Source organism: Xenopus laevis, chromosome 8S, assembly GCF_017654675.1.
Source record: "Xenopus laevis strain J_2021 chromosome 8S, Xenopus_laevis_v10.1, whole genome shotgun sequence".
In the NCBI taxonomy this organism is placed as follows: Eukaryota; Metazoa; Chordata; class Amphibia; order Anura; family Pipidae; genus Xenopus; species Xenopus laevis.
In genome coordinates this window covers 25,547,124-25,572,610 of record NC_054386.1, presented here as the reverse complement: position 1 = coordinate 25,572,610, position 25,487 = coordinate 25,547,124, and the positions used below count along the sequence as shown (strand labels likewise).

The 25,487-nt window shown below is 39.0% G+C and overlaps 2 protein-coding genes across 2 annotated transcripts; both read right to left on the bottom strand.

The window, feature by feature from the left end:
- Window positions 1–454: 454 nt before the first annotated feature.
- On the bottom strand, window positions 455–7,676 carry tmed8.S (transmembrane p24 trafficking protein family member 8 S homeolog). The gene is given in 6 exon segments (NM_001096274.1): window positions 455–1,182; window positions 1,655–1,951; window positions 2,431–2,569; window positions 2,761–2,857; window positions 4,828–4,924; window positions 7,532–7,676. Coding segments are annotated over 4 exon segments (696 nt in total). The 5' UTR covers window positions 2,803–2,857; window positions 4,828–4,924; window positions 7,532–7,676; the 3' UTR covers window positions 455–964.
- Window positions 7,677–10,499: 2,823 nt separating this feature from the next.
- ahsa1.S (AHA1, activator of heat shock 90kDa protein ATPase homolog 1 S homeolog) lies at window positions 10,500–22,269 on the bottom strand. The gene is given in 9 exon segments (NM_001086688.1): window positions 10,500–10,917; window positions 13,149–13,200; window positions 13,761–13,862; window positions 14,502–14,627; window positions 14,874–14,959; window positions 17,536–17,653; window positions 18,843–18,925; window positions 20,371–20,561; window positions 22,000–22,269. Coding segments are annotated over 9 exon segments (1,011 nt in total). The 5' UTR covers window positions 22,080–22,269; the 3' UTR covers window positions 10,500–10,744.
- Window positions 22,270–25,487: the final 3,218 nt, after the last annotated feature.

Sequence of the window (25,487 nt, the reverse complement as noted above, 5' to 3'; positions counted from 1 at the left end):
CTAAACCAAATAATATTGTTTTGCCTTCTTCAATATATCGAAGCTGGGATTAAGTATAAGGTACTAATTTAATTATTTGATTATAATAGAGTGTATGGGAGATGGCTGTCCCTTAATTAAGAGCTTTCTGGATAACAGATTCCGTACCTGTACTTACAATACAACCTAATTTAGCAGTTTCTCATATTACCTGAAACAAAACCTCTTTAGAGGTTTCTATATGTCACACTTGCTGCTCTAAGCATTATAACTTGGTTATATAAAAAAAAAGTTATTCCAACAACAGAAAACAGTCATAGTGACCACATTTGACCCACTTATAAAAGGTTTCATTTGTATCAAGAAATAAACAGTTTCTTACATGTATGAAGACGAGAAGTTTAATTGGAAGCCTGCTCAGGATACCTTCTTCCAGGCCCGGCATATAAGAAGCATAAGCAGAAACTCACCAAAATGAGCAGAAGGAAGAGGAATTTATATGGAATGGACATATACAATGCACAAAGTAGGGGAATTGGGAAGACACATTCACACAAGTGAAACAATGTACTTCTGCTGGTGGGAAATGCCCAGCTGTGTACACCAGTGATCCCCAAACAGTAGCTCATGAGCAACATGTTGCTCCCCAACCCCTTGGATGTTGCTCCCAGTGGCCTCTAAGCAGGTGCTTATTTTTGAATTCCAGGCTTGGATAAAACTTTTGGTTGCATTAAAACCAGTTGTACTGCCAAACAGAACCTCCTGTAGGCTGCCAGTCCACATAGGGGCTACCAAATGGCCAATCACAGCCCTTCGTTGGCATCCTCAGGAACTATTTTCATGCTTATGTTGCTCCCCAACCCTTCTTACATCTGAATTTTGCTCATGGGTGAAAAAGGTTGGGGATCCCTGGTGTACACAAACACACATTCCACCTAATGCAATCATGTTAAAGAATACACCTCACACTCCAGCATAGGATGTCTCAGCTACTGTAGTATACATGAAGGTACAGAGTCTTGTTGCGCATAAGGGAATAGGAATTGTCCAATTTGAGCATGTAAACCCCTTCTCCAGGGTACTCATGGCTACCTGCCTGTACCTCTCTATGACTGTCTCTACGGTAGACTTGCACAATTTCCCCGTACCGGCTGCGCAGCCTGTAAACAGAACCCCGCTCCACATCCCCTTCCCGACCATGCCCTGGAAAAACAAAAACGACAAAGAAAACTGTTAAATCATATGCTATACAAAATATTATGCTACAAATATGCCTCACTACTTACTCAAGACAAGGAAAGGGTATTTGGTAATATTTAAAATCCATTTTTTTTTTTTTTTTCGTTTTTACAAAAGAGATCCCAGGCTAGGCGAGTAAGCAATACTTTTCACTGGGAGGTGAAAAACAAATTGGCATCACCTTGTGAATTATACTTTCCTTGTCCTTTAAACTCAAAATCAATGGTTTTCCAGAGTTGTAGGCTATGCTATAAACCTAACAGCAGAATTTAAATTTTGTTATAACTTTTAATTACAGGAAATAGGGTTGGCACCTTTCCACTATAAACTCTGACTTTATCCAGTATAAAGGAGGGAGTGTATAACAAACATAAGCTGAATGATTTTATGGATATTACTAAATGTATTACTGTTAATAGTTCACTTATCAACTCACAGGGGCTCTCAGTTTCCTCTCCCTCCTCTTCATCACTTGACTCACTGATCTGTAGAGTGACAGCTGTGCTGGTAACTGGGGTCCAGTCAAAATAAATCCCAAAACCAATATCATAATCATCAGTAGCAAATTCCCAGCAAAGACGTTTGCCATTTGGGTGTGTGGGAACTCGTACTGTTAGGACCTCCCCTCTTCGTACAGTCAGAACACCATGCTTCTCCTTTGCCATGTGGGTCTTGAATTCACGCAAGTTCGCACTTGTCCAGGTGGATGGTGGGGCCAGAGGAGGTGGGGGGGCTTCAAGACAAGTGGGGAAACAGTGAACACTTAAATTACAATATATCATTTTTTAAAGACATACCTGATTCCAGAGACTGGGAGGAAATCATGATCCTCATACAATCCTCTCCCAACCCAACATTAGGTTCACAGAGTGATCCAACCCCTCCACCACCTTGTTCCACTATGAAGTGAAGAATTCTGGGACTTGAAGTCCCTCTGCTTTGAATCTGTGCACTACTCACTATACAAAGCAGAGGGACAGACTCCATCATATCACAATGGAACAAGGTTAGGGAAGGGTTGCATTTCATTGTGAGCCTAAGTTGACGTGGCTTCCTTTCAGTCTGTGAAAACAGCTCTGTCTGTGTTAATAAAAATATACTATACTTAGGTCATTTGTTTTTTCCCTTTAAACTAACCCTTCAATCAGTTCCCTAACAAATCTCTAACTCCTGTCTCTTAATTATTTCCCACACATTTTCCCTGCTTTTCACCTTTTTCACTTTTCTCGGTGTCACTCTGTATTGTCTCCACTTTCACAATATCCACTTTACCGCTGTCTTCTGATTGGATCATCAGTAAATCCTCAGTTTTGGACTCCACGGAGCATTGAGACAGCATACTTTCCAGCTCCTGCCAACCAAATGAATGTGTGTTCAGTAATAATGCCAAAAATTACAAAGACAAATATAACAAGAACTCTTACAACATGTGCCTATTGCCTGGGTGAAGAATTTCCCCTGGTATACACTTCAGTTAATTATAAACATGCGAAGACAAGGCAGGATTGTAAGGAGAACACAACTACGTGAAGATACGATTACCTGCTCTAAAGTGGACTTCTTGACATCCTGATTCGGAATCATGCTGGAACTTTGTATAGATCCATCAGGGGAAGCTTCCTCTGAGCTAGGTGAAGACCTTTAAAAAAAAAAACAAAAAAAAAACACAGCATCATAATTCCCAAATCTTTTGGTGGAAAGAGAACACCAGACAAGTGTTCCTAGATCAAATTGCATAATACTGGATTGCCACTCAGAGCAGCAAGCTAAAAAACAAAACATAAACATGTTTAATTAGGTTAGAGAATATTAGTAATCCTCACACTCATGCAAAGTGCATATTTTTAGCCAAACCAGATTGATGGCAACTGATTTCCTTTTCAAAATTCCAGAAACTCATTAAAATCCATTTATCTGAAAAATTATGAGAAAAAAAAAAGTGTTTGTTCATCTACAGCATTCTAAAGCCGATGGATTAGTGCCTCCCAGACCAAAGAAAACAAGATTCAAATAATTTATGAATTGTAATTAAGAGTTCATTTTTCTTAACTAATGCCATAAAATAGGATTTGGAATAATTTTATTGGTGAAGGGTCCCCTTTAAAGGGTTCAATCACACAGATCCCCTGTTAGTCTAGACTGCTGGAATGAGATGTAGTCAGGAAATGTGGTGAAGGAGAAGAAATGTATGTCTCTGATATATCTATGACAGCAAATACAAGGCTTGGGACAAGGAGTAGTATACCCCATTGTTCAACATGAGTTTAATAAGTAGGGCTTGTGCTGAACATACTTTTTGCCAACTTTTTGCCAGTTTTAATCACAAATATATATGCCTGTTTAGCTCAAAAGCTACTCCTGGTTTGGTCCTTGAAAGTTAAAGTACCAATGAATAGAAGATCACCCTGCTAAAAAAACCATGACAATAAAGAAGGACAGAAGGGGTTACATACTGGTAATCCAAATAAATACCTCACAAGGACCAAAGATCGAGAATTGGCAAGCACTCCGAACGCCACTCGTAAGGTAAAAGACAACTTTATTTCAGCAGATTAAAAACACAGAATTCTAAGGATTTGCTGTTTTTAACCTGCTGAAATAAAGTTGTCTGTTACCTTACGAGTGGCGTTCGGAGTGCTTGCCGATTTTCCTCCACAACTTGCACAGACACCTCTTGCTACAGGTTCGGGGCCACGCACGCGGGCCATTCGTTACGTTGGGTGAGTGCTTTTCCCTTTAAAGTGTCAGCTTGTTAAGGAGTTGTTCTATACTAAAGTGTCAGACCTAGGATTTACACACCCAGGTCGAAGCAATTACAGGGTGAGCGCTTTTAAGTTTGAGGCTCAATAACTACAATTATTTGATTGATTAAGTAGCACCCTATTTTGGTATTCGGGACGGAGCAGCTTTTATTCACAATTTATATCGAATGGGCCCTTATGTCTAAAAATTGTGAACCAGACCACATATATGTTTATATATAAAATAAAAAAAGCAATACAGGGTTGATTAGTAATTAATTCTGATTTTCGTTATATGGCAGCTCAGAAACCAGCACAATCTGCATCAGAAATTAATAATCAGATTTGTAGCATCATCTTCTATGACAAATGAACCACATTTTCCGCTGATGATCTGGGATGAGCGCTAAGCTTAACCTCTCAACAGCTGTCCAGACAAGCGACCAATGTCACAATGCCTAAGGCATAGAGGTGGGGCAGTCAATAACTTTCACTTTCAGTTCAGCACTTCCTACATATCACTGCACTTCTCACGCTGCTCCTTCCCTCCTCAGGCTCTATAATTATGTAGGGCACTGCACATGGGCATTACGTTCCCCTTTCTGGTGCATGCACAAGATTTTGGGGTGATACAAAATGTATCTTAATAACACACAAATTGGCTCCTGCCTGCTTGCTGTGATAGTTTAATTCTAAGACTGAAGGAAACAAAATTTAAATAATACATAAAGTGTAAGTAAAGTTAATTTTGCTCAGCTAACAAGAATTTGGAATTATTTCTTAGGGTGACAGGTCCCCTTTAACATTTGGCACCACACAGTGATTTAACCTTTTATTCTCCTTTAAGAAATTATTATTTTGTAGTTACCTCTTAGATTTTTGCTCCTGTACTTTTCCTGTCTCTTCAACTGACAATGCTGCCACCTCCTCTTCAGTCTTGCACCCCTCATTTTGTTGTTCCACATCTAGGAATAAAAATTGCATGTTTTGGATATATATCAGGGAAGGCTTATAAAAAAAACTGTCCATTGCATGGGGACAAAATGTCATGTAAATAAAAATAAATATGTACTCACTTTATTAGATTTGGGTGAATGTGCTAAATCTGACTTCAATGTGCATATACAATTTAGCCCTGGGGGGGGGGCAGCAATGTGTGCAGTCACATGGTCTAAAGTCACATGATTTTATGGGTTCAGATTACATTTGGAGAAGCACTTGAATTCAGCTGAATCTTGCTAAAAAAAGTTCTGATTTAGCAGATTCCTGAACCAAAGCTGGGATTTGGTGTATCCCTAGAGCACACAGATACAGTTAATTAATTAGAAACAACATACAGTAGGTAATACTATAAATTGTATCACTCATTCTACACAGTATACCTCTATACATGTGGCTTACTTACTCTGCTTATTATAAATGCCATTTATACAGGCTAGAAATGTCTCCAGCAAAGGTCCAATAAAGACTGACCAACTGTTTATTGGATAATAATGTTGCAGTTATCTTGGATTAGTAATATCGTAACGGTTTGGATCAGTAATAAACGCACACCTTAAATGATGAAACACTTGCAACAAATTCACATGTGCACATAAATAGGGTGTCGTATTCAGTTGGGATCCAAGAACAGTCATATGGAGATACAATGTATGCTATGGAACAACCCCAGCTCCAGGGAGGCATCTGAAATAGAATTACCCTTGGGACTCTTGACAAGTTTGTTTCACCAATGCAAGCAATTATAAATACACAGGTGAAAAGCGCAGGTGAGACTATGATGGGGAGGGGCAAGTAAGAAATAAATTGAAGAGGGATGATAAATGGATGGTGCGAAACAATATATATTGTCTAAAAATGTCTATAATATATATAAAATATATTCCAATAGGGGAGACTGTAAAACATTATGCACACTATTCAAATATATGGCGAAAAAAAGAAGATTTTTTTGGTGAGTGATATTGACAAAACAGATCTGAATAATCATACTTTATCCATCTTACTCGTCAGCAGTATCAAATTGATCTTTTTATCGAGAGAACGTTCTCAACATTGCATGGAATGGCTAAACATTTTAAAAAGGTATAATCTCAGAAAGAAAGGTATAATCATTGGGTGGTTACTAGAAGGTTAGGCATCCCTCAGTGATTATAATGCTTTATCTAAGACCCAGGGCTGGTGCTCTCCTGTTCTCTGAAAACTGCACCGGCCAATGTTGCCACATTGAAATCTTCCTGGATCCTCTGTACCGCTTGGTCTGGGTGCGCATGGAGTGAAATGCCAAACTTAGAAGCAAAAAGCCGACTCTTCACTCTACTGCGCATCCAGCCTGGGGTCGTAAAGTAAAGCCAAGAACAGGAGCTTCTACAGTAGTACCCGAGATTTTGCAGTTACCAGCAGCAGGTCGTTGGCCGTGGTCTGAGGTAAGGGACTATAATCACTGGTTGTGCCCAACACGACAGGGCCATCATATAGAGGTAGCAACACCAGAATCACTTGCACTAGAGTCATGCATTGGGTCAGGTACCCAAGGAATACCCACAAAGTGGCTTTGGCAAAAAGTCCCTGGTTCCTTGGCCGTGCAGGCAGTTCATGGGTAATCCGGCTGGGTACCCAATATAGCTTGGTCCCACCCTCCCTTGTGGTACGGGCCGGAACTAGGGGTAGGCAGAAGAGGCACTTGCCTAGGGTGCAAAGGTAGAGGGGCGCCAGGCATGTACCTCTTCTGACGCCTTCCCCTAGTTCAGATCGGTGTCCAGAAGCTTTTGCGCATGCGTACTTGACCGGGGGGCGACATAGACGGGCAGGTTGCCTAGGGCGCCCAGCCGACTTGGCCCGGCACGGCTTCCTAGTGTTTTAATTTTTTGCAAACATTCGGCGCCGGAGTGACCTCACTTCCGGTCAAATATGCCGTCACTTCTAGTTTCGCATGTACCCCGGGTCGGAAGGTTAGTAGGCCTATTGCGGATCGGGTAGTGGGAACATTTGCAAGTTAAAATTGTGGGTTGTGGGTCGGGTTTCAAAAAAATGGACCAGCGCAGGACTATATAATGGTGGTCACTAGGGCTGGCCTGGCAGCAGTGGGATATATAGAGGCAGTAGTCAAGGCTGGCCTTTCAGCAGGGGACTATATAAAGGTGGGGACTATATAAAGGTGGGGACTATATAAAGGTGGTCACTGGGGCTGGCCTGGCAGCAGTGGGATATATAGAGTCAGGTTGGCCTTTCAGCAGGGGACTGTACAGATGTGTGGTTCACTGGGATTGGGATATACAGAGGCAGAAAGCGTAGAATCTAGAGCTGGGGTATCAGCAGTGATCTTAATAGAAGAGGTAAATAGTCTCAGGCAGTAGCCGACTCACCGTGTGGAACAGGACACAAGTAAACACGAGCGGAGGAATAAATGAGTGACACTTCCAGCAAAAAAGGAATAACAGGCAAATCACATGAGCTGTAACTAAGCCCTAGTTATAGAAAGAGGACCCGGAAGCGGGGTAAATGTACTAACTCCAACCAATCTCCAACTAAAACAGGGCTTCCATCTTCCTCTACCACGGGAAGCTACTTACCGCCAGCGTTCTTTCCTGTATCTGGTTGGCACAGTTCCGCTTCCGGATCTTCCACGCCGACATCCTGATTGCGATCGGTATCACAAGTAACTGTGCCCTCGCCGGGCAAGGATGCTGCATCCTCAGTTGCAGACATGGAACCGCTTCCTCTGCCTCAGTAATGTTCGTCAATCTCCGAAAATGGGCGGGACACACGAACATGGGGAACGTGTCAGCCTATGATAAAAGAGCCTGTAACATATATGGGCGGGGAAAACACAGGGCGAAATAAGCTGATGGGCGCCGACAAAAACCGAACTTTTTCTACAGTGTTAGAAAGGGCTGGAGATGTGCTGTGTCCTGTGTGACTGTCCAACACATACAGGATAATAGTACAGTTATAAAGACAGTTGTCCTGGTAGTTTAATCCTTCCATGTGTCTCCCCAGCATCACTTATATTAGATAAGGAAAAAATGACTGAATTGTAAACAAACATACAAAATGAAAATAAACCCAGTAATACACTGAATCATTTACAGCACTTAGGGCCAGACTGGGAGAAAAAAAAGCCCTGGCAAAAAAAAAAAAAAATCAAAGCAGCCCACTTAAAATATGGGATTGGCTATCTGGAAACCCATTATCCAGAAAGCTCCAAATTACGGAGAGACCATCTCCCATAGACTCCATTATAATCCAGTGCTACACAATATGTTGGCGCTATATAAATACATGTTAATAATAATAATCCAAATGTTTAAAAACGATTTCATTTTCTCTGTACTAAAACAGAACCTTGGCCAAACTAAGTAGGTATGCACCGAATCCAGGATTCGGTTCAGGATTCGTCCAGGATTCGTCCGAATCCTTCTGCAGGGCCGAACCAAATCCTAATTCTAATTTGCATATGCAAATTAGGGGTGGGAGGGAAATTGTGTGACTTTTTGTCACAAAACAAGGAAGTAAAAAATGATTTCCCCTTCCCCACCCCTAATTTGCATATGCAAATTAGGATTCGGTTTGGTTAGCCGAATCTTTCACAACGGATTCGAGGGTTCGGCCGAATCCAAAAAAGTGGATTCGGTGCATCCCCAAAACAAAGCTATAATTAGTCTTTATTGGGAGCAAAATCAAGATTTTTGGGTTTATTTAATGTTTACATGATTTTCTAGTAGACTTAAAGTATGAAGATCCAAATTTTGAAGACATCCGTAAAAAAAACCCAGGTCTCGAGCATTCTGGATAACAGGTCCCATACTTGTATATATGTGTGACATTGGCGACCAAGTTCCCCCACTCACACAAGCTAAAAAGAATACAAAGTAAAAAAAAAAAAAAAGCCCCCCTCAGTTAAAAAATCTTTGGTGGCCTATTCCCTCCAAGTTAAAACAAACATTGGTGGCCAGCCCCTTCCCCAAGTAAAAAAAATATATATATAAAAACGGTGGCCGCACCCCCGAGTAAAAAAAAAAACAAAAAACCAATTGGTGGCCAGGGTTCCCCATTAAAATGTAAAATAAAAAAAAAAAAATATTGGGGTTCAGGGTTTTCAAAAAAAAAAAAAAAAGATCATTCGTGTTCAGTGGAAATCAGTGGAAACTATTGGCAGTTACAGGTTCCAAAAGTGCTGACACCTAGTGGTTACTTTGAAGAACTGCAGCGGAGCTGCAATCACTAGAGCAATAAGCGACATCTAGTGGTGTTTGTCAGCAACAGCAGCCTCATTACATCTACAATATCAGGACAGCAGACTGTGCAGAGAGGCCCGTTCGGCCCATTTACATTACAGAGACGGCCAATGGGCATTTGCCCGATTACCATATGATCAGCCCGGGCCTGACAGCACTGCCCCAGAAATCAACTTTATATTATAAGGCAAACAGGGTCGGACTGGCCCGGCGGGACACCGTGAAAAACCCTGTGGCCCCGACCCTCATGGGCCTCCACCGGGCCAGACCCCCTGTCCCGATATTTGGATTCTACAAAAAAATAATTCTTTTTTTTGGTACCGAAAACAAGCGGATCTCTCCCCGATATGCCTCCATTGAAGTGAGCAATATCGGGCTGTTCCAATAGTGGGCCCTAGGGCCCAATGATCCGCTCGTAGTGGTTCCGATATAGGTGGTCAGCGTGCGGGACCAAATAGACGCATAGATGCGGCCGCGATCCGATGGGATTTTTTAACCTGCCCAATATCGATTGGGGAAGCCCGTCGGATGGCCAACACACAGGGCAATAAGCTGCCAACTCGGTCTGACGGCAGCTTTTATCGACCTGTGTATGGGGGCCTTAGCTGCTGTGTAGCAATGGGGGCAGCCATTCAAAGGAGAAAAGGCTCAGGATACACAGCAGATAAGCTCTGTAGAGCATAATAGTATCTGTTATCCATTATTTAACCTGTGCCATATAGCCTTTGTCCAATTACCTCCATTGCTACACAGCAGCTTGTTAATATGAACTATAGTTGTGTTTCTGAAGCAAACAGATCAGGTTTACCAGTGCAGGGTAACACTACATGATATTTTCATTACTTTAAAACACTTTAATTTTTTGGTGTTGCTGTTCCTTTAAAATGCACAGACCATTTTAGCAGATTGAAATTCAGTGATTTCCTCTAAATGCTGCCTTATACAGTTAGGTCCATAATTATTTGGACAGACAACTTTTTTTTCTGTACATTACCACAATGAATTTCAGTTCCTCACACAATGGCTTAAGTTCCTCACATTTTTATCCAATTTTTTTGTTCAACCCACTGAATTAAAGCTGAAAGTCTGCAGTTCAACTGCATCTGAGTTGTTTCATTTAAAATTCATTGTGTTAATGTACAGAACCAAAATTAGAAAAAAAAGATGTCAGTCCAAATATTTATGGAGCTAACTGTATGTACCTAGGCAAGAGCAGAAGACAGAACTTTGTCAAAAAACATAAAATGACTTGTTATGTATTATTTTAAACACACATCTTTATAAAAATCCACAAAAAACGACATTTTTATAACTTAATGATTTAATTGGTTTGACAAGAATATACACAGCTCCGGGCTCCAGTCTGACAATGTTCACACTTTTCTTGTAGGAACGATACTGTACAAAGCCACCATCAGACATAGATAAACGTTTCCCAGAAATCAAACGCTCAGAGTCTCTTACCGCATGGAGATAAAAACCCCACAAATTAAATATTTCTCAGTCCACAAGACAATATTTATTGATAGGCCAGTAAAAAAGTAGAATTTATAAGAGCAAAGCTCCATATCCAAATGTCTGTTTGATGCCATCAAAATAGTATCTTTTCCAGCCTTCTTTGGTACGCTCCTCTTCACCCTGTGGGACACCACGAGCTTCCATCCACAGCTCTGTCTCCCCACCTTTGTCTGTGAAAGTCAGAGTGATGGAAGCATGATGACCTGAAAATGGGGCAGGAAAAAAAAAAATCAAGATCAAGGAATTCTATATAAAATTTTTTTTATTGAAATGGAAAAAATTGCCTTCTTTTACTTTTCTACTTTCTTTTCCAATAAAAGGGTTTAACCACATTGTACAGCTGGTGCTAAATTTGAATCTTTCTAAAGCCCAATAGCATATACATGTGGAGGCTTATTTATTAAAGGTCAGATTTTAGTGGTTTTACAAAGTTACATACGGTAGTTAAGTTGGGTTGAAAAAAGACCAAAGTCCATCAAGTTCAACCCCTCCAAATGCAAGCCAGCGCACATACCTACCCACACCCACTGTAACAATATATACTTTACCAATATCTATATTAATTGTAGATTATAATATCACTATAGCCTTCGATCAAGATTCAGAAATCATCCAAGTCCTTCTTAAAGGAACAGTTCAGTGTAAAAATAAAAACTGGGTAAATAGATAGGCTGTGGAAGATAAAAAAAACAAATTCCAATATAGTTAGCCAAAAATGTAATGTATAAAGGCTGGAGTGACTGAGTGTCTCACAGAACAGAACACTACTTCCTGCTTTTCAGCTCTCGAACTCTGAGTCAGTGACTTGAAGGGGGGCCACATGGGACATAACTGTTCAGTGAGTTTGCAATTGATCCTCAGCATTCAGCTCAGATTCAAAAGCAACAGATATGACCCATGTGCCCCCCCCCCTCAAGTCACTGATTGGTTACTGCCTGGTAACCAATCAGTGGAAACCAAGAGAGCTGAAAAGCAGGATGTAGTGTTCTGTTATGTTAGACATCCAGTCAATCCAGAATTTATACATTACAATTTTGACTAACTAACTATATTGGAGACATTTTTTATTTTGCACAGCCTATTTACCCAGTTTTTATTTTTATTTGCAACAAAATCCAGCAGTGCATTCAACAGCCTGACTGTCCTCACTGTGAAGAACCCCCTACGTTGCTTCAAATAAATGTTCTTTTCCTCTAGTCTAAAGGGGAGGCCTCTGGTCCGATAAAACATTTTATGGAAGAATAGATCTCCAGCTAGCTGTCTATAATGCCCTTTTTGTAATTATAAAGAGTAATCATGTCCCCTCGCAATCGTCTTTTCTCCAGAGAAGGCAGAGGTTTTTGTAACCATGACTAAACTCACAAAACGCTAAAAACACTATTTTCATTTAATTTATTAAAAGCTTTGATTTTAAAAAGTCAGAACAAAACAAAGTGCTGAACGATTTGAAAAAAAAATCTGAATACCACGAAAAGCTCTAAAAATTTGAGTTTTTCAGACAATTTGTAGCAAAAAAAATCCAAAAACGTAACATTCAGATTTTAAAAATTGTTCCATAGGATCAGGGCTCCTCCCATTGACTTCTACATCACCTTGACAACTTTTGCTTGGCGAAGTTTAGCAAGACTTTCGTGTTTTACGTAACACTTAATTCTCAAGTTTTTAAATCTTTTAAGAAATATAGGAAAACAACACATTTTTCGTACTTCGTTGAGAAAAAAAACCCCGATTTGATTGTTAGTAAATGGACACACCACAATCTGGTGGAAATTATTTCTCATACAGTGGATTCTAAGTAGACCTGGACATATCTGGTAGGCCCATTTATCAAAGTCCAAATTTATCTTAATATTTTCTGAAAAGAACTCCAACCAAATCTGCACAGGTGTTTTCCTCTTTATTTATTAATACACTCTCCTGAAAATTGTGTTTGTGGGAAAACAAAATCGTAACGAAATAGTGAAAAACGAATCGTACGAGTTTAACTTAAAGGAACAGCTCATATGTAAATAAACCATTTTAATAATAATATACTTTTTTTAGTAGTATGTGCCATTGGGTAATCATAAATAGAATGGTTTCGGCATTCAGAGTTTAGTAAATAACCCCCAAAAGTCATTTTGCTTAAAAGAAACTGGAGCTCATACACCTATATAGTGGCTACAGATGACATATTTAATTTGTACAAACAAACTGAAGCCCATGCAATTATTCATTGCCATACACCAAGCAAACAGTAGTTCTTAAGTTTGTTCCGCATGCAGCACTGTCCCAACAAAGTGTGACAATAGAGCAGCTAAACGGCCTTATAATAATTTGGGAGTTGTGACTAGCCTGTGCTAGTGTAAATCTAGAAGGGTTGGATGATGGTCCCAGTATTTCCTCAAGAAATTTAGGACAGGTGATGGGTGCAAATAAATAACTATTTTCTTACCTTGTGGCCAAGATTTAAACCTCCAAGACATTACAATATGTTTCTCGGGTTCCTGCAAACAGAGCAGTCATTATGATAAGAGTCTGTGCACTTAATAAACAAGTCCTTTCACTTAGAACATGGATGGAATACAGCACTTACATATACAGTAGACCTATATATCATGCTTTGTACAACAACGGAGAAAAACATCACCGGTGATGTTGCCCATAGCAATCGACTAGATCATTGCTTTTGTTTCTAACTTGTAGGGGACTGCTGAAATCGAATTGCAATGGACAACATCGCTAATTATGTTTCTCTCCATTGTTTTACACCGCATGATAAAAAGGCCCCTATATTTAAAAGTGTGAAATGTAAAGTATTATGTAATATCATAATGTGTGCATTTGCCTTCTGGTTTATTTGGATGATGGCCAGCAGTAAATGTTATCTATGCGGTATAATCCTGTTGCATTATACAGGTCCAATTCCCTGATAATGCAAGTAATTACATTATAAGTTTATTTCCAGATCTTTACACATAAATGTCTACCGTGAGGGGCTTGGCTGCTGGATTTAGGGTAAATAAAGGGAGGGTGATTCAGTTTTAATTTCTTTTTGTACACTCACCAATTCTTTAAATTCTCCACTGACATTTCCTCCCAGAAGCTGGAACTTGCCACCTTTATCTGCTGTTAAGGATGCAGGGGCATGGGTAAATCCTTGCACTAGCTATAAAGTGAGAGATAAGTCAGAGAAAGTTAAAGGAAAACTATACCCCCAAAATGAATACTTAATCAACAGTTTATATCATATTAAGTGGCATATTAAAGAATCTTACCAAACTGGAATATATATTTAAGTACATATTGCCCTTTTACATCTAGCCTTGAGCCACTATTTCGTGATGGTCTCTGTGCTGCCTCAGAGATCACCTGACCAGAAATACTTCAAGAAGTGTTGAAGCAAAAGACAGAACTCTGTCTGTTAATTGGCTCATGTGACCTAACAAGTATGGTTTGTTGGTATGTTTGTCTGCACAGTGAATCGTACGATCTCAGGGGGCGGCCCTTATTTTTTAAAATGGCAATTTTCTATTTATGATGACCCAATAGCACATACTACTAGAAAAGTATATTATGAAAATGGTTTATTTACATGAAGCAGGGTTTTACATATGAGCTGTTTTATGCAATATCTTTTTATAAAGACCTACATTGTTTGGGGTGGTTTGTATGGTTTGTATAGTTTTTCCATTATTTGCCATCTTATTCTTTTATACCAGTTATGAAGACCATGCAATCTATTATGACCAAATTAAGGGGAAAAAAAAACAATGGTGTTTTATAATAGAAGTGTTTGTTACATTACCTCTTGCCGGGTGAGCACTCTGTACAATTCTTCGGGTGAAGTTAGGAAAGTGTCCTTTATGGTCACCTTGCAAGTTGGTATTTTAACCCCTGCATTCTGACAGGTTTGGGTTTTACCTGTCTGTGGCTAGATGAATAAATGGGAAAGGATTACACTTGATGAGTGAAATATACTTTGATTTCTGATCTACAAAAAAAAAAAAACACTGATATGCAGAAATATAGTGCATTGAGTGATGTCAAAAAAACACTGATATGCAGAAATATAGTGCATTGAGTGATGTCAACAGGTCCCCAGTCTTGCACTGCATTGCTTTACTCTACATCTATGAATGAAACCGACAAGCCTGGAAAGATTTAAAATCCTTCTTACCATGTTTGTCTCAGTTTTCTGTTTTATTTCTGAAATGTTATGTGAAACACCATTTGCTGTGGGAAGGATCATTCCTTGAGTAAACTCTAAAAAAAAAACCCCATAAAATGAGTTATTAGCAAGAGAATGAATACAATATATACAAAATACATAAGAGAAAACCCTAATCATCATGCACATCTATGACTTCATCTTCCTAATTAGTACATTTATTTAGCAGAATACCATACAGATGAACTGTAGGCTTGTAACAATCTCCAAAAAGTGTTACCCACATTTCAACTATATTACCAGGATTATTTTCCTTTAAATAGAGCAACTGACAGGTTTTCTAAAAGTAAACATACATGGAAATAAAACTACATAATGCAGTATACAAATGCTTTTCAAGGAATTGTATTTATATTATTTTGTTCCAGGTTCTTACATATTTTTTTTTACACTATAGGTAATTAGGTGGTGTTAAGCTGGCCATAGACGTAAAGATCCGATGGTACGAATCCTCGATTTGTACGATTTTCGGACCGTGTGTGGAGAGTCCCGACATTTTTCGTCCCATGGAGATCAGTCGTTTGGTCAATCGGACAGGTCAAAAGATTTCTGTCGGCTGCCAATAATTTCTCTGCATGTATTGCTGATCGGACATTTTCAGTGGGAGACTGTCACTAGCTTTGGTCGGACATAAACTTTCGTACGATTGCGGTCAGGGGCAGAACAATGGCTGATCTGTTCTTTTACTACTTTATTTTGACTGAAGGTTAGTGGCAGGTCGGGAGATAGGGGAAATACGATCGTTCGAGGATTCAAACGATCGGGTCTATGGCCAGCTTTAGCCTATTTGTCTCATTATATTGTATTGTTTTTGCCAAGAGTAATTACAGCAATTCATGGGTACCTGAACAAATAAGGTAGCAGATAGCACCCCTAGATGTAGTGTCTCAGCCTTTCTCTACAAGACCCTCCATTGACATCCTTTCATCCACTGCATGTACAAGGTTTCCTTTCTCATCCACTGCATGTACAAGGTTTACCTTGATAACCTCACAGACAATTACTTAAGACTGATTTTCAAACAAGCACACACCCCTTTTTGCTGGTATTCAGAAAGTCTGTATTCACAGACGAAATGTAAAGAAATCCTGAGCCTCTGCATCTGTGAACTTGGAATGTACAAGCCAACTTGCATATGCTGTGCAGTTCACTCTACACTTACTACCTAATCCATCCTTGTGCCTAAAAAATTGCAGTCTTTAATCTTAGGAAAAACTTAAGTTTTTTTATTAAATTAAATTAGTGTTTTCTTTGGGGGGGGGGGGCAGTAATGGGGCCACAAAAATTTGCTTTTAAAATGCAATGTGTTCATTTCTGACTTTGTACAGCATTTTTATATATTTGCGCACAGAATTAAAGTCAACAGTACAATGAGCAGTGTGCATAGGAAGCTTGGTTCCCATTCAGCAGAAGTAGTTGCCAGTAGTTAATGACATTGAAATCCCAGACACACCCATAATAATCATCTGCGTGCCATTACAAAAGTGATTGCTAAGCAATTTTCACTGAGCTAATGTCTTGACATTTTAAGGAAAATAGGAGTTTACGAGTTCTCCACAGTTCAGTAAACCTCCCAGATATCTTTCCACAGCTATAGAATTTTAGAGGCACACTTATCAAAAGGAAAAGGGGTAAGAATAGGGTTGCCACCCGGCCAGTGAAACACCTGCCAAGGCCAGGGATGGTATTACAAATTTACCGGCAATGTAGCTGGCGCTAAATTTGTAATACTTCTAACAATAGCCCTCGGCCCACCCCAATTCGCTCATAATTTACCTTTTGTTGCCTTCTGGCCAATCACGCAATCTGGCTCCACCTCTTTTACAGCATGGCCCGCCCCTTTTACGCCACTGCACGCCCCATTGTTCCCGCCCCCACCACCAGCCTGTGGAACTTTTATTAAAAGTTGGCAACCCTAAAGTAAGAAAAAGTCTGTGCACGAATATGTAGGGATGCACCAAATCCTTTGCGAAAGATTAGGCCGAATACCGAACCGAATTTGCATATGTAAATTAGGGGTGGGAAGGGGAATACATTTTTAACTTCCTTGTTTTATGACAAAAAGTTATGTGATTTTCCTCCCGTCCCTAACTTACATATGCAAATTAGGATTCGGTTCGGCCGGGCAGAAGGATTCGGCCGAATCCTCATCCTGCTGAAAAAGCTTGAATCCTGGCCGAATCCCGATCCGAATCCTGGATTCGGTGCATCCCTACTAATGTGTATAGGAATTTTAGGGGGATAGACACAGCAATTGACAAGACGGATATAACAATAAAAGTTGTTGTAAGTGCTTCGATTTTTTTTTTTAATTTGAAAGAACAATCATCACATTAGGCTTTAGGATGTTTATTAGCTGAATGGCCTTAGGTTGAACACCATTGCTGAGCAGTGATATTTTTATATTTATAGCAACAAAACTCTGGATTTGCCCTACTGCAGTTGACATAACAGGCAATAATAATTTGCTCAATGTGTGCTCTTACTCCCGATTATAGATACGTTAGTTAAGTACTTTAAATCCTCACACTCTATCTATGATTAGTATAGGGCCTAAGTTTGTATTGTTAGAATGTATTATAATGTCACTAAATGTCATTTCTGCCATTACCTGATTTTAGCATGGATATGTACTGAGCCACTGCTTCCCGTATTTGCTTGCTTCCCTGTTTTCTCATTACACCAATCAGGTTCGTTTCAGGCTCATCCTTAGCCATGGACACTCTGATCTGCAGAGCAATGGGTACGATACAAAATGAAAGTGGTTGAATCGTCTTGTTGAATACAAGAAATAACAGACATTGTTAATCAAGATAATATGTAAAAAGTTTGCGCAGACCAAGCCCTATTTGTTGAGCTCTTGCTGGAAAAGTAGGGATACAGTGAATCCAGATTTTGCCAAATCCAAGTTCCTTGGCCATATCAAATCTGAATTCTTAAAATCATGTGACTTTTCATCACACAATTTTTTTAACCCTTCCTTGTCTTAATCTGCATAAGCAAAGTCCATCAAGAAAGGATTCACCCTGGCACTATGGTGTCTAAGAGCCACATTTATCAAAGGTCGAATTTCGAGTTTTTAAAAACTCTCATAAATTCTAAATTTATTTTAAAAAAAATTGAATTTTTCAAATGCTGATGAATTAGATCTACCCGAAAACTGGAATTGAATTCAATTCGAATTTAAAATAACTCTAATATCAGGAAGGCTGCTAACAACTCCAAATTGAACCCCTGATGTCTCCCATTGACTTAAACAGCAATTCGGCAGGGTGGTGAACAGTCGGATTTGAGTTCTAAAAGGCCCAGAGTATGATAAATCTCGAAAATCAAATTTGATTTTTTTTTTTAAAAAAAAAAAAACTTGAATTGAATTTGAATAACTACCTAGTCGCATTTGACAGATTTGACCATAAAAAAAATAAAAAAAAATTCGAATTTAGAATTTTCAATTCGACTCTTGATGAATCTGCCCCAAGTGATAATTTTACCTAACAGAAGTTATCTGCTAGAATGAATTTAGCATTTCTTTGTTTTAAGTAGGGATGCACCGAATCCACTATTTGGGATTCAGCCGAATCCCCGGTGAAAGATTCAGCCAAATACCGAACCGAATCCTAGTTTGCATATGCAAATTAGGGCCAGGAAAGGAAAAAGTGGGAAAAAATCTTCTTTTGTGACAAAAAGTCACCTGATTTCCCTACCCGCCCCTAATTTATATATGCAAATTAGGATTCAGATTCAGTTCGGCAAGGCACAAGGATTCGGCCGAAACCGAATCCTGCTCAAAAAGGCTGAATCCCGAACCGAATCCTGGATTCCGTGCATCCCTAGTTTTAAGGCTGTATCCAGTCATGCCATTACACACTGCTCAGACACTAGGATTTGAGGACTAGATAGGACTGCAGTTACGCTTACCTCTACTTCACTGGGATCATTTTCATCTGAAAGGTTTGGAATCTCCACATATCCTTTGTATTTTACACCAGACTTTGAGACCCCTGCAAAATAAGACAAATGAATATGTGTGGCCCACAAAAGTTAAGAGAATAATTTTACACAAATGCCTGTTTGCCCTTACATAAGATATATAGCATAACTGAAAACCCCTCTTATAAGGGTGGTCCACCTTCAAAACGCTTTTTCCAGTTCAGTGGTTTTCAGATCGTTCACCATAAACCTTTCAGTTGCTTTCCATCATCTTTTTACAATTTTCCCAAAATTTAAGTTGAAAGTTGAATTTTCCTGTCTCTAGTGTTTTAATCAGGAAGCTCAGTTTCAGTCTGACAGCTCAGTGATCCAGGGGCATTTGGAAATGGTAAAAGTTGATACGTTTTGATACGTTTAGTTGATACGTTTAGTTGATACGTTTAGTTGATACGTTTAGTTGATACGTTTAGTTGATACGTTTAGTTGATACGTTTAGTTGATACGTTTAGTTGATACGTTTAGTTGATACGTTTAGTTGATACGTTTAGTTGATACGTTTAGTTGATACGTTTAGTTGATACGTTTAGTTGATACGTTTAGTTGATACGTGAAAACTCCTATTTATTGAATGCAGTGTGGAAAAGGAAAATCATAGTGACAAAGTCAGACCCTTGTTGAAAGCCCAATTGACAAATCAAGCAATATTACCGGTTGATTTAAATCCTCTCAACAACAACAATAAAAAAATTCTTCTGAATAAGCCACAATAACGTTTTTTTTTTTAAACATTCAGGGGCAGATTTTTCAAAGATCGAGGTGAATTTTTTAATTAAAATTTTTTTTAATTTCAAGCTATTTGTGTGTACTTCTATTAGGGAATAGTCCAAATTTGATTTGAATTTGATTCGAATTTGAATATCGAAATTTATCATGTACAGTATCTTTAAAAATTCGACTTCAACCAGTCGCCATCTAAACCCTGTCGAATTGCTGTTTTAGCTTATGCGGGACCTCCTAGAACCTATGTGGAGTCAATTGGTGGACTTTGAAAAACACTTTGATTCGAATTCGAACTAATGCACTATTATTCGTACGATTCTAATTCGGCCGAATACGGACCAAATCGATCAAAAACAGACCTATTCGACAAAAAAAAAAAAAACTTCGACTCATTTTGGTTGGTCTTTTTGAATTCGAATTTCAAAGTTTTTCAAATTCAACCCTTGATAAATAAAAAATTAAAAAAAATGACTGAAAAGGGTTTTTATATCACAGGCTTTTTTTTTAGCAGGGGCAAAGCATCATTCATAAAAAAATAAAAAATATTTTGTATTGTGTATGTTTTCTTGGAGAAAATCTTAATATATATTTATATATATATATTTCAATGTTTAAATGGCAACACTTAGAGTGACAACACAAATAACCAAATTTAGAATAAAAACATTCATGTGGTGAATAATGAAAGCTATTTAACAGTTTCCAGAATGTTCTTGGTGTATAATAAACTGCTCACCTGTCCAGTTCAGCTTGATATCCCACTCATAGAAGAAAATTAATTTTCCTTTTCGGTTGTTGATAGATGCTTCCCCTTCCAGCTTGCTTACTTCCGTTATATCACATGTCCCTTCCTCACTTTCCACTCTTATGCCCATCATTAGTTCTTTAATTTTGGCCAAGGACCAACTAGTGGCGTCTCTTTCAGTCCTGAGGAAAAATATAGAAATTTAGAAGAATTGTTATTAATCTTTGCAGCTAAACAAGTCACTGTCATTCAAGTTGCAACATTTTTTTCTTAAACATGTTCACCAAATGTAGTTTTTCCTGGATGTGCCGATATTAATACTGTCAATGTCAGAATGAGTAAGACTTGATGTGAGCTCAATGGTGATAGGTACCCTAAAGGAAGTCTTTCGAATATATATTTTCATATATGGTTTCTTGAGCTTTAAAAAGAAAACAAACAGCAAACCTAAATAGATGGATTTATCTCAATATCTCAATCTCTTTTAAAGGAACAATAACACCAAAAACTGATCGTGTTTTAAAATAATAACAATACAGTATAACCCCCATGTTATGTTTTTCAGGGGACCAGAAAAAAAATGATGTAAAATCCAGGAAAATGTAAAATCAGGGAAATGTATTATGCATAATATATAGGTGGGACCACAAAAAAATCAGTTCTGCTGTATAATGTACTGCTGCCCTGAACTGGTACAACTGGGGTGTTTGCGTCAGAAACAGAATTATAGTTTATATAAACAAGCTGCTGGTTAGCCATGGGGGCAGCTATTCAAAGCTGAAAAAGGAAGAAAGGCACAGGATACACAGCAGATAACAGATACGCTCTGTAGTATACAATGGGCTTTTTCTGCACGTATCTGTTATCTACTGTGTATCCTGTGCTTGAATGGCTGCCCCCATGGCTACACAGCAGCTTGTTTATATAAACTATAGTTGTGTTTCTGAAGCAAACACACAAGAGAAACCGATGCTGAGAGAGGAATAGTGAAGATAAACTTGATTACTTCAGAAAAAAATGCAGAATTTTTAATGGATTGTATTTAGAAAGTGTTTTACAATATGAAGAAAACATTTAAATATTAATTTCAGCAATAGTTGCCCTTTAAGGGTCAGGCCACACGGGCATATCCGGGGAGATTAGTCGCCAGGCAACAAATTTCTTCTAAGGGAGAGACAATCTCGCTGAACTGCCTTCCCCCTGCCCTCGGCTAAAATGAAAATCGCCTGCGGCAATGCTCATGTGGCGCTTCGTTTTCCGAAGTCGCCCAAAGTTGCCTCACGAGGAAACTTCAGACAACTTCGGAAAACGAAGCGCCACATGTGAATTGCCGCAGGTGACTAATTGTTGCTGGGGCAACTAATCTCCCCGAATCTGCTTGTGTGGCCTGACCCTTCTATGAACACAAAGAGCACATGTTTAAACAGCAACATTTTTCACCCTCATTCCAAACATCGTGCCATTAAGTGTAATTGTATTAATGGCAGTGCAAATGTTCTGCTCATTAAAATGTAGAATAAATAATGTACAAACATATAAGGAGCGGTTAGCCTTTAGGATTGTTAGGTACTTTTGTTGCAAATGCATTGGAAGGTACCATTAAATAGATGAGGAACTTACCAGTGCCAATTGTTCACGTTGGTGGCATCGGCTCTCATCTCAACGATCCACCGAGGATCCCCCTCTCCCCACTTTGCCATGGCTAAACCAATGAATTACTAACTACAAGACACTATGCTGCTATTTGTGCCTGTCACAGCTCTTCTATATTTTGTTCCCAGCTCCGTTTTTCCTGCCACCCTCTGCCTATTGGTTTGATCTAAACATCCATGAAGCCTCTCGGAACCCGTTGTAGAATCTCTCCCGCTCCCCGGCGCGATCACACGTTTCTCCTCCCTGGGTTCCTGTGACAAATATGTCCCAGCCTCTGTAGAAATTGCTAGAAACGCCTGGAAAGCCGGCTCAATGTTTTTCCGGTGTCTCTACATAGACTCCCCGCCTTTTCTTGGACGTAGCCACCAAATTTTGCTAGCTCGCCATCTTTCTTTAGGAGACCCCAAATCGACAGGATAGTATTAGCTATAGACCGTATCTCAGTATTGCCCGCCATAAAAATGGCTGCCGTATCGTTCCATCTGCGCCATTTTGAGGAAAGGCGTGATCCGGACCCCAGGGTTGGCTGATTTCCAAACAAAACTGGGCTACTAATATAGAGTCCAGGCGGATTTTAAAAGTACAAACTAGCCAATGTACGGATTCTTGCTACTTTTTGGGCTTTTGGCCTGTTTTTTACTTTGGAAACTTTGCCCTAATGTGCCAAGCCTGTATCTCCCAATGCATGTTGGGTAATGTAGTTTTTGTTCAACAATTTGCAGAATGCTGCGTTTAATAAAAGACTACAATACCCATCATGCAGTGGGACTGAAGGGTAGAATTTGGGAGTTACCATATTTTGGGCTTAGTATTCTTGCATTTTCCCGGTGACTTTCTTAAATTATGGGGCAAAAATCTGCTGACCACCAAAATGTTGAATTGTTTTACCAATATTTATTGAAATTGGATATGTATTTGGGCCTCGGGTTGCCACCTTTTCCGGAAAAAATACCACCTTCCTATATATTTATCTTTTTTCCCTATTAATAACATTGGGATCAACCATCATTTTTACCGGCCAGATGGCAGCCCTACATGGGGCCCCTATTAGGGTTGCCACGTTTTAAAAAAAAAAATATACCGGCCAGTGGTGGGGGCGGTAACTAAATGGGAGGGCCGGGCCACGGGTCGTGGCGCAAAAACGGGCGGGCCACTTTGCGAGAGGAGCAGAAGACGAAAAAAACTTAAGTTACCACCCGAGGGCTAAGGGCTTTTGTTGAGGGTATTACAAATTACCGGCAGCTACATTGCCGGTAAATTTGCAATACCGTCCCCGGCCCTGGCAGGTGTTTTACCCTAGCCCCTATACCTCCAGGGCCCCCCTTTGTAGTTATGGTGAAGGGGGTGAATCTTTCCCATTTTGCTTCACGGAAAAATGCGCAAATCAGTGAAAATTGAAAAACGCGTATTTTCACATATATTCATTTATTTTTTAGACTTTTTTTTTCACTGCACATGTGTTATTTTGGGCTACTTTTGAAGTGCCTCTTGGCTATTATTGGGCTGGTTTTGTAGCTGACTTTAACTGGTTTTGAAAAATTGGCAACCCTGGACATCCCACACTGCACTCGACCATACGGCATTCTAAATGGCTTGGCTAACATGAATCTGTGTGCACTTTCATATGACGTTTTATTAAATGGTCCTCAAGCTACAGTTGTAATAGAAGAACTCCAGTAGGGTTGCCACCTTTTCTGGAAAAAAAAACCGGCCTTCCTATATATTTATCTTTTTTCCCTATTAATAACATTGGGATCAGCCCTCATTTTTACTGGCCAGGTGGCAACCCTATCAGCCAGCCTAAAGTGATGTTGGAGAAAGTGTGATTGTTCTAGTTCTCTATCAACCGGAGCGTTTACTGTAATAAGCCTTTTTCAAAGTATTTTTTTGGCTACTTCGACCTTCGACTAAGACTTAGACTTAACGAACGTTTCGAACTAAAAATTGTTCCACTATTCGACCATTCGATAGTCGAAGTACTCTTTTAAAAATATTATGACCACCTACTTCGCCACCTAAAACCTACCGAGCATCAATGTTAGCCTATGGGGAAGATCCCAATAGGCTTTCTAGCCAATTTCTGATCGAAGGAAAATCGTTCGATCGATGGATTAAAATCCTTCGAATCGTTCGATCGAATGATTATTCCTTCGATCGTCTGATCGAACGATTATTCCTTTGATCATTCGATCGAACGAATAGCGCTAAATCCTTCGACTTCGATATTTGAAGGATTTAACTTCGACCCTAAGTAAATGTGCCCCTTAGTGTTTCATATTGCTTATGCTAATACATAGCTGGTGTATATAGTTTTACTAAATTGCCCATCTCGGTGCTGAGAACAGGTGGCATCCATAGGCTGCTGTATGTAAGAAGAATAAAAAATATTCAGACCGCAAATTCTCTCTTTGTTTTATGTATTGAATCTACCCTTAACATCAGGCTTGAAGGACTTGTGTCTCTATTCTATTTCGAAGTTAGACAACGATCTTCCGTATGTGTATCATTTCATCACATAATTTGGATCTGTTATTATGGCAAGATGGTCATTCCTTGACTATTTTATATATTTTTCGGGGATTTCCTGTACCTTTTGTTATTATTACCTGTATGAGGCTATCACACAGGCACTCATTGCCAGCCCAGTATTTAGCTTTACATTGGTCTCTCTATATCTCATACAGAACTACAGGGGAGGGGCTTTTCGTCATCCCCAGCTCTGCAATTTTTACATTTAAAAATCTCTTGAATGATATCTTAGATAGCTTGTATTTTTTTTTCGTACATACCAAGTTTTCATCCTACTACACTGTGTGTTTTATTTTCTTAAAAGTCATGTTAACCCCAAAATAAAAATGTACCTAATAAAATAAAACATAATTCTAAGCAACTTTCAAATATAGATTTGAAAAAAATGCTTTTAAAGTTATTTGTAAAAACAACTGATATTTAAAGCAGCATTTACCTAACTCCTGCTTGTCACTTTTTCAACAATTTTGCAAAGACAGGCCTGTTAATCAACTTTCTTATCTTACATTGTTTCAAAAGTTTGAGCCATCAGTGGAAAAAATAGAAAGGGACAAACACTTATTTTAGTAGCAATACATATACAAATAACTTAAAAACCTTACAAAATTTGTAATCAATGTATATTGAAAAGTTGTTTAGAACTGTGTTTACTTTTATAAGGCAAAACAATTATTCTTTTGGGTTGACTTTAAAAACTGGTTCAGTATTTATTCATTCTTTGAGCGAGGTCCTTTTTTGTCCTTTCGGGGATAGGTCATTTAGGGTGATTTTGTGGGTGGTCCCACAATTTATGTAAATTGTTCCAATAATTTGTTGTTTATTTCTGTTGACTTTTTTATCGTTGCTTGACAGCTGAAAGAGTCCAAGCACATGGTGAACAGTCTAGCCATAGTTGATGAAGATGATGGGGAACCTGTTGGAAGTAA